Here is a 9,996-nt window from a genome sequence, read left to right as displayed (position 1 = left end):
AGTAGATATTGTAGCGTTTTTATGTTATTAAAAGTTATATTATTTATGTTTTTCATATATGTGTTATTCTTTAAATATAGAAATCAACATACGTTTTATATACAATTTACACAACTTAAAACGGTTTATAAAATTATCAAAAGTTATAATATTTATTTTTATACTATTTGTTATTTGTTATATATAGAAATCACCATATATTTGATATATATTTTATTAACATTTTTTTTTTCATTTATAAATATTAAATCACAATTTGTAGAATTAGGAGCAATATTTAAATAATTGTGTGGGTGTGTGTGATTGTCGTTAAAAAAAACTATATAAATATATTATTACGCAACGTGCGAGAATTCGTCTAGTATAACATAAAAGAAACATTAAGATATAATTATAGTGGTGGTGTTCAATTTTCAAGGGTAGTGTTTCTTAGATAAAACGCACCATGCCGAATTTGGTCAGGTTTTTCAAATAAAAAACCGAATCGTTGTGATTTCAGTTTTTGTTCACCCTATTATCACAAATCCAAAGACTAATTTTTCATAGATTATATGATAAGGATAATGACTTGAAAGAGTAATATACTTTTTAATTTGCACACATTGGTCACTGAGTTTTTTTTTTTTGTCCACATTTACCCTTTCAACTTGTTAAACTGTACACATGCAGTCCTTATGACATGCTACTCCATGCAAGCCGAAAAAAATTACTTAATAGGGTAATATATTTCTCACTTTATATACATTTAGTCCTTTATATTTTTTTGCACATTTAGTCCTTAATATATTTTTTTGTTGCAAAATAAGTCCTTGTTGTTTTTCTACACATTCAATACTTATCACCGATTTCTTTAGTTTTTTCTCACGTCATCCTACGTGGTACAATCATTAATAAGGTGTTCGGAGCAGTTAATGTTTATGGTCACCGCAGCCTCGACTACTTGGTTGCTTACGTCTTGCGGTTTAACTTAGGTCTTGTGTTCTTAACGTCATAACTTCTTCATACGATCTCGGATTTTAACGATCTTTATATCCACACGTTCGTATTTGATTCTGCTACAACTTTTGTTTAGATTACTCCCATTAGAAAGTAATATATTTTTACTTTTTAATGGGAGTAATATAAACGAAAGTTGTAGTAGACTCAAATACGAACTCGTGGATATAAAGATAATTAAAATATGAGATCGTATGAAGAAGTTACGATGTTCAGAACACAAGACCGAAACCAAACCACAAGATCTAATCAACCAAGCAGCCGAGGCCACGGTGGCCCAAAGCATCAACAACTCCAAACACATTATTAATGATTGTACCACGTAGGATGCCGTAAGAAAAACTTAAAACAATCGGTCATAAGTATTGAATGTGTAGAAAAACAACAATGACTTATTTTGTAAAAAAAAAATATTAAAGACTAAATGTATACAAAGTGAGAAATATATTACCATATTAAGTCATTTTTTCGGCTTACCTAGAATAACTGGTCATAATAACTGAATGTGTATTGTTTAACAAGTTGAAAGGATAAAAATAAACAATAAAAAAGTTCAATGGTTAAATATGTACAATTCAAAATATATATTACCATTTCAAGGGATTATATATGGTGTGGTAAAAATAAAAATATTATTATTTTAATATATCAATGATTTTAGTAATTAGTTCTTGATAAGTTTCTTTTCATCTAGTAGGGTTTTTGTTTTTTTAATAGTAAAAAGGGTGGGTGGTGGTGATTGGTGAATTCCTTGGAGGTCTCTCTCTAAAAAATTCTTCAATCTTTCCTAATAGGCGGCGAGCATTGTGGGTCCAACCCCGTGCGTGCGTTTGACCCCGTTATCGTTTGCCCCTAGTGTGTCCTTTTCTTTTTCTTTCACAAAACATCAATGGTGGAATTATCATTTTAATGAATTCTCAAAAGATCAAAACTTTTTTTCAACATATTGGGGTATTCCGTTAAGTACATATGGAAAGTAAAGAAAAGTAAAAGCAATAAAATAATATTGTCTTTTGACATTTAAAAATCATTTTAGAGAAAGAGAAGTTGAATGAATTGAATCCCCCACTCTTTACTAATGTTAATGTTCTCCTTCTCTCTCTCTTCTTTTACAACCAGTTGTCTTTAAGAGAGAGAAACACAGAAAAAGAGAACCTTTGACTAATTACACGACGACTTCCCTCATCCCAACTCCATTCACCCTCTCTCTTCAATCTCTCTCTCTTTCTCTTTCTCTTTCTCTGATTACAGCAAAACCCACGAATTTTTTCTTTAGATTTCATCATATACAAGATTTCTTGAAGTGGGTTTTCATCTTTTGTGGTTGATTAGATTTGTGGATGATATACATAGATTTTGTTCGTCTGAGCTGTCTCTAAACCTAGGGTTTGGTGTTTCGGGTTCTGGGTATTTCCAATTTCTTGATCTGAATGAGTAATCGATGAGAAATCTAGGTTTTTTAGCTTGACCGACCCGAACCCGTTTTCAAGAAATGGATCGGCGAGTTTCTTTGATTTCAGCTTCTGTTCTTGTCTGGTTCATTTTGGTGTTCAACAACTTGTCAAAAGTCTACGGGAATGCCGAAGGTATCTGCTTTATTGTTCTTGAATCACCTTTTTTAGCATTCAATGCTCATTTTCTTGACTTCTGATTTGAGTTCAATGAACGTGTTCCCTTTACCTGAATTGATAATACTGTCGCCTAATCAAATTTAGTAATCATTGCAATTGAGTTTTGTTTTGATTTGAAATTACCCCCAATTTTAGTAGCTATAGTTCTAATAAAGGTAATTGATGTAAAGCCTAAATATCCCAAATTCTTCCCGATTTTGACATATTTTTTGTTCAAAAGATTTATCAATTCGATGTTTTTGGGATTACAGGAGATGCATTGAATGCGTTAAAGACTCAATTAGGTGATCCGAATAATGTTCTTCAAAGTTGGGATGCGACTCTTGTAAATCCATGTACTTGGTTTCATGTTACGTGTAATAATGAAAATAGCGTTACGCGAGTGTAAGCTTATTTTTCTTAAAGCTAAGATTAATATTATTCGATTCGATATTATTGTTATCATCTAAAAACAAAAATTGTGCTTTTTTGGTGTTTATTATACTCAGTGATCTTGGAAACGCAAACTTGTCTGGTCAACTCGTTGCACAACTCGGTGAACTCACTAATTTACAGTATTTGTAAGAACGAATTTTTCCTATTAATTCCTAACTCTTTTTACAAATTTACCCTAATTTATTTTTTCCTTCCATTTTAACAGGGAACTTTACAGTAATAATATTACTGGAAGAATTCCTAGTGAACTTGGGAACTTAACAAACTTAGTAAGTTTGGATCTTTATCTCAACCGATTAGATGGTGGCATTCCTGATACATTGGGAAAACTCCAAAAGCTTCGTTTCCTGTATGAATTCTCATAATTCAAATTTTCTTTTCTACTTATAATAAAAATGTACTTTCATTTCCTTACCAATAATAACAATATGTAATATGAAACTTGTAAAATATTTACAAGTGTTACATTACATATTGCTATTATAATACTTTTAATAATTTTGATGTCATATTTTTTTGCAATGTCAGTCGTCTCAACAACAACACGTTAACGGGAACTATTCCAATTTCGTTAACTACTATAACTTCACTACAAGTTCTGTAAGTATCAAAACATGTTTTATTTTTTATTTTTTACATAGATTATGATTGTTAAAGTGAATTATTATATTTATACGTATCTTAGTGATCTTTCGAACAACAATCTAAGAGGAGATGTTCCAGTCAATGGTTCCTTTTCTCTTTTCACACCTATAAGGTATATTACAATTCATTTCCCTCCTCCGTTGATGAACAATTTGACACCTTTTTTTTGACAATCAACTTTTTTTCTTTTAGTTTTGCAAATAATCCTCAGTTGAAAGCTCCCGCAGTTTCTCCTCAAGCTCCGGCCCCACCAAATTCCCCATCTCCTTCCGGTACTTTTCATTATACTGTAATTTTTGTCTCATTGACATCAGTCTCACTCCGACACATTACATACTATTTAGTCCTGTCTTCTTAGTCAGACACAGTACAACCTGGTTTGTCCTGTATCTGAGTGTCATCTGAGTGTCAGTGTCGATAGATACAGTACAACCTGTTCTGTCATGTCATGTACTGTACGTTCCTACGTACACAGACTAAAACAAACGATCCACATTTTTTTGTTAATAACGGCGCCGTTTTATTTCAGTCGGAAACAGTGCGACGGGGGCAATCGCGGGAGGAGTTGCCGCGGGTGCCGCCCTTCTATTTGCCGGTCCGGCGATCGCGCTTGCATGGTGGCGCCGCCGCAAACCACAGGATCATTTCTTCGACGTACCCGGTTAGTAAAATCACCAAATAGCAAACATACTTTTAACGATTTCAATTTCATCAACTCAAACCCTAAAATCACATTTCTTAAAAAAAACTTTTAGCCGAAGAGGATCCCGAGGTTCATTTAGGGCAATTGAAGCGGTTTTCTCTTCGCGAATTACAAGTGGCAACCGATAATTTCAACAACCGCCACATTCTCGGGCGGGGCGGATTTGGTAAAGTTTACAAAGGGCGGTTGGCGGATGGGACTTTGGTGGCGGTGAAACGGTTGAAAGAAGAGAGGACTCAGGGCGGCGAGTTGCAGTTTCAGACGGAGGTGGAGATGATTAGTATGGCGGTTCACCGGAATTTACTTCGGTTGAGAGGGTTTTGCATGACACCCACCGAACGCTTGCTTGTTTATCCGTATATGGCCAATGGTAGTGTTGCATCTTGCTTAAGAGGTATTCTTTTAATTTTTAATTTTTAATTTTTTGTTAATTTGTTTATTGTAGTAACGAAATTGATTAATTGTAGAGAGACCGGATACACAAGAGCCACTTGATTGGCCAATACGTAAGCGGATTGCATTGGGATCCGCGAGAGGACTTGCGTATTTGCATGATCATTGTGACCCGAAGATTATACATCGAGATGTAAAGGCTGCGAATATTTTGTTGGATGAAGAGTTTGAAGCAGTTGTTGGAGATTTTGGGTTGGCTAAACTTATGGACTACAAAGATACTCATGTCACGACAGCTGTCCGTGGGACCATTGGACACATAGCTCCCGAGTATTTATCAACCGGAAAATCCTCGGAAAAAACCGATGTTTTTGGATATGGTGTTATGCTTCTAGAACTTATCACGGGTCAAAGAGCTTTTGATCTTGCTAGACTTGCTAATGATGATGATGTCATGTTGCTTGATTGGGTAATTAGTTTTGTACACTTCAATAACATAAATTAAAAAATGTTACATGAAGCAAGAATTGTAACGTTGAAAATATTATACAGGTGAAAGGGCTTTTAAGGGAAAAGAAGTTGGAGACACTGGTGGATGCGGATTTGAAAGGTAATTATATAGATGATGAAGTGGAACAACTTATACAAGTAGCGCTTTTGTGCACACAAGGGACTCCATTAGAGAGACCAAAAATGTCAGAAGTTGTGAGAATGTTGGAAGGTGATGGGTTAGCTGAAAGGTGGGAAGAATGGCAAAAAGAAGAAATGTTCAGACAAGATTTCAATGCAACACATAATACAAATACAGATTGGATTATTGCAGATTCAACTTATAACCTTCGTCCTGATGAATTATCTGGCCCCAGATGATTGGTGGTTTTTTTTTATTTGGTTATTTATTGTCTTTTGTGCATATTTTTTTGTTTCAGACTTTTGGGGTGAATTGTGTCTAGAGTTTTGGTCTTTGTTGTTTTGAATGTGTTTATAGATTAAGAGTTTTAAGGTGGGAAGCAGAGACCTTGAATGATATTGGAAGAACAATGTGTTTTGGTCTTTTTATGTAGTAAACCAGATGAACAAATAAATACATTTTGTTGTTGATACTTCTATGTTTTTTTTTTACAAAATATATTTTTTTGTTACTAGTTGATGTGTTTTTGTTTGTAAAGAAGCATGTTAAATAAGTAATGAACCCACATGGCCACATGATCGGGTAGTAAACAACCCATGGTAAAAGATTGAAGAAGAAAATATCGGGTCAAGACTGAATTTGGATAAGTTTGTAAGACTATTTTTTATGATGGTGAACTACAAAAGATAGTTTCTAAATTTACTGAATTCGGTAATGTTAACAAAGAAGATATTGAAGACAAAAAAAAAAAAAAAAAAATGCATCGAGTGAATGAGCTCAAGGTGGAGAATTTATGCTTTTATGGAGGAGAACTTTGCAAGAAAAATGACGATTATTTAAAAAGAACTTGTGGGTTCAGGAATGAGGATGAAGGATGGAAAAGATGACACCTCCCATCGCCAACCCCACCCCACCCACACGTTAATTAAAATTAAGACATACTTATATAAATACTAAAATTATAGTCGTCTAATAAAATGACCTTTTTTTTTTGTACAAACTGATCACCAAGTTATATTATGAAGATCATTGATATAATATTACGAATATAATATGGGATGGAAAAAATTTCCCTTAAAACATAAATAATCAAAAAATCATTAGTTAATACTTATTTTAGTCTTAAGAAATATATTACATTTTTGTCTTTAATAGTGAATCATTTTTCTATATGCTTTTTTATGTTATTTTATATTTTACAAACATCATTCTTTATTAACTAGGTTCCAGTTACCAGTTAGTTTTCCAGCTATCAGCTATGAGCTATATTTTACCAAACAAACTCTATGTATGTTTTTTTTTTTGAAAGAGAAACTTCTATGTATGTTATTTTATAACAAACTGGACCTAAGAACAGGAAGCACAGCTGGCAGCTATACACAAAATATCCCATAATATCAATGAACAAGAAAACAAACTCCAACAACCAATTGACCACAAATATTAGAAAACAAACCTCATTGTCTACTACATGGGTCTAAGAATCAATGCAAAACTGCACAAACTGATTAACTCCTTACATTTACAATCTAGAAATAGAAAACAACACTATTCACTTCCTTCCACTTGTTCCAATACGAGGTTTCCCTTTAACCTCAGACTCCTGTAGTAATATTAACAACCAAATTTTTATTTTTCATTCCACAAAAAAATAAATAAATAAATAAATAAATAAATAAAAAAAAAAGTTAATACATTCAGATTTCAGACCTGTGGCATGTGCAAGTAAATATAGGTCTTGGCTGTTGCTGGATTATGATTTTCAGCACCTTTTCCCCAATCATAACATACCTTAAACATTACAAATGTAATTATTTAATTCACTAATAATTTAAAATTTAAATCAAACACCATAAATAAAAATTTAAACTAGAAATATACCCCATAGGCAAAAATGGAACCATCATTGTTGAAACTGCTGCAAGGTATAGGTGCACTGCATCTTGACATCGCCTGTCAAACAATAATTAGATTTTGATAAATAATAATAATCTCAAAAAGGTGACATGTCATTTTGTCACATGTCTAATTGAAATACCTTCAATCTTTGTTTGCTGTCTTTATCCCAGAAGTTAAAAGCACCATCAGATCCAGAAGTTGCAAATGTTTGATGGACCTGAAAATTTAGGTCAATTTCATTTTTATCTTATTCCAATTATAGAAAGTATAATGATATATTAAAAAGAAATTAGAGTAACTTACTGGATGAAAGTTGAGAGAATTGACTGAGTATATATCATTCCCTTCTCTGTGGCATTTAAAAGTGAAGTTTTTACTTTGTTGTTGTTCATCAAGATGATGCACACCAACTCTCCCTTCAATTGACCCAACCTACAAACCCAAATTATGAAAAAAAAATAAAATAAAAAAAAAGTATTCATTTTAAAGACAAAGATTGTTATGGAATTAGAAACATACCAAGAAGCCTTGTTGATCAGGAAATGCAGCAACACACCTAGTTTGATACTTTAAGGGGGAGGCAATTCTCTTAAACTCAGCCTATTGTGATCCACATTCAGTCAATACCACAACCCTTTTGAAATCTTTAAAGAAAATAGAAATTATGATAATACTATTGTTGCTTATTGATGTGAGTGAAGTAGAATAATAATACCTGAGGATTTTGCAAGTTGAATACTATAAGATTTCTATCTGCAGTGCCAACTACCATTAATGGATGTCTCACTGTAAGTGCATAGCATCTCTCAGGAAGTTGTTGAGTGTGAACTGGATTAGGTTGCCTCAAGTCCCAGTATCTACAAAAAAAAATTGAAATATAAATGAAGCAGATATGGAAATCAAATTAATGTTCCAAAGATAGAGAGAATTATAGTTAATTGCGATCTGCACACCTTAGAGTTTTGTCCCAACTTCCTGATACCAAAAGGTTCATTTCTGGAATCCAAGCAACCTCTTTAACAGGAGCATCATGCATAGCAACAGTTACTGGTTGTCCACCAGAGAGTAATGGCCACATCTTCACTTGTTTGTCACAGCCTCCAGAGAAGACTGTTGTTCCATCATCCTTCCAAGCTGAACATAAAACCTACAAGTATGAAAGAAAGGGTGAGATTAGAAGAGTTATCAGAATGTAGAATGATTGTTATTAGTTCATTATCCAGATGAGAATAATGCATATAGCTTGATGTTACCGGTTGATCATGTGCTATTGATGCCTTTGCCACAGAGCCAAGAGCAGTTCCGTTTTTTGTTATCTCCCAACATCTCACCTGCAATTGTTTCGTAGTATCATGGAAATCAGATCACAAGTAATAGTTTGATAAAGATCATAACTGTATTCACTTAGAACTGTAATGATCCATGAAGTTATCTGGTTTGCAATTGCAAACAGGAGACAAAGATAGAAAAAAATTCAGAAACAAATCATTAAAGTGATGCGTGTAATAGAAATATCGCGCAAAAGAAAATTAACGAATCAATGATTCATAAACACAATCGGATTGATTAACATCACACGAACCTGGTTATCCCATGAAGTAGCGACAAGGTAATTCGCCTTGGGACTGAAACAAAGGCTTGATACAGCATCCGTCGGAGGTGATACAACCTATACAGAACCGATAGTTACATCAGAAACACTTGAATTCTAAACAATAACGGTTAAATTTTTTTTATCTAAACCAGAAACACTTTATGAGGAACATTAATTGAAGGAACATACAGATCAATAAATCAACAAATACATACCACGACACATTGAGTGATTGAATTGAAGTGTAATGAAAGTAACATATAAAGAAAGTGAATTATGGAAGCTTCGCTTTACCTCGGTTGACTTGTTTGGATTGGTATTGGTAGCAGAAGCCATGCCAAAGGCAGACATTGAATCCGAAATTGAAGTACAGTAATACAAACTAGTGCTGTAACCCTAGATTGTTTGACAATGGTAGATTCGCACGAGCGGTTAACGAAGAATCGTGCGTGTTCGAAAATGGGAGAAATGGAGGAAGGTGAAGATTGATGATGTCTGTCCACTATATACGGAGATGCAAAAAGCGTTGCAATGACGCTAGACATAATCATGGAGTCGGGTCGGGTTATATAAGTATTGGGCCAACTGTGTTTCAAAACGGTTTCTTGACAAGCCCATCAAATTAATATAAATAAGAGTAAATTACACGAATGGTCTCTATGGTTTAGGTTAATTTGCACGTTTGGTCCCTAACTTATTTTTTTTTGACTCAGAAGGTCCCTATTGTTTGTTTTTGTTACGCGCTTGGTCCCTGTCTTACCTAAAAATACTATTTTGTCCTTGATTTTTTAATTTATTTAAATAAACACACCCCCAACCCCTCACCTTATCTTACATACCCCACCATTTTTCCCTATTCAAATAATAGTCTTTTTAGGTAAGACAGAGACCAAACGCGTAATAAAAACAAACAGCAGGAACCAACAACGTAACAAAAACAAACAGTAAGGACCAACAACGTAACAAAAACAAACAGTATGGACCAACAACGTAACAAAAACAAACAGTAGGGACCTTCCGAGTTAAAAAAATAAGTTAAGGACCAAACACGCAAATTACCCCAAACCAT

The 9,996-nt window shown here is 33.6% G+C and overlaps 2 protein-coding genes across 2 annotated transcripts; one reads left to right on the top strand and one right to left on the bottom strand.

The window, feature by feature from the left end:
- Nucleotides 1-2,064: 2,064 nt before the first annotated feature.
- LOC145124855 (BRASSINOSTEROID INSENSITIVE 1-associated receptor kinase 1-like) lies at nt 2,065-5,906 on the top strand. Its single transcript, XM_079060322.1, has 11 exons — nt 2,065-2,582; nt 2,879-3,011; nt 3,116-3,187; nt 3,268-3,411; nt 3,591-3,662; nt 3,748-3,819; nt 3,900-3,979; nt 4,237-4,368; nt 4,463-4,804; nt 4,878-5,272; nt 5,356-5,906. Exons 1-11 carry the CDS (start codon nt 2,489-2,491, stop codon nt 5,671-5,673), a joined length of 1,854 nt encoding a protein of 617 aa, XP_078916448.1. The 5' UTR covers nt 2,065-2,488; the 3' UTR covers nt 5,674-5,906.
- Nucleotides 5,907-6,808: 902 nt separating this feature from the next.
- Nucleotides 6,809-9,427, bottom strand: LOC145127765 (protein RAE1-like). Its single transcript, XM_079062899.1, has 11 exons — nt 9,222-9,427; nt 8,916-9,002; nt 8,587-8,664; nt 8,287-8,480; nt 8,049-8,190; nt 7,853-7,933; nt 7,637-7,765; nt 7,473-7,550; nt 7,316-7,387; nt 7,145-7,225; nt 6,809-7,037 (listed from the first exon to the last, which is right to left on the bottom strand). The coding sequence occupies exons 1-11, from the start codon at nt 9,276-9,278 to the stop codon at nt 6,987-6,989; spliced, it is 1,050 nt and encodes a 349-aa protein (XP_078919025.1). The 5' UTR covers nt 9,279-9,427; the 3' UTR covers nt 6,809-6,986.
- Nucleotides 9,428-9,996: the final 569 nt, after the last annotated feature.

This window comes from Lactuca virosa, chromosome 7 (assembly GCF_052849685.1).
Source record: "Lactuca virosa cultivar CGN04683 chromosome 7, Lactuca_virosa_CGN04683_v6, whole genome shotgun sequence".
In the NCBI taxonomy this organism is placed as follows: domain Eukaryota; kingdom Viridiplantae; phylum Streptophyta; class Magnoliopsida; order Asterales; family Asteraceae; genus Lactuca; species Lactuca virosa.
Note: the sequence above shows the minus strand (reverse complement) of the source record. Positions and strands in the feature narration are given on the sequence as shown.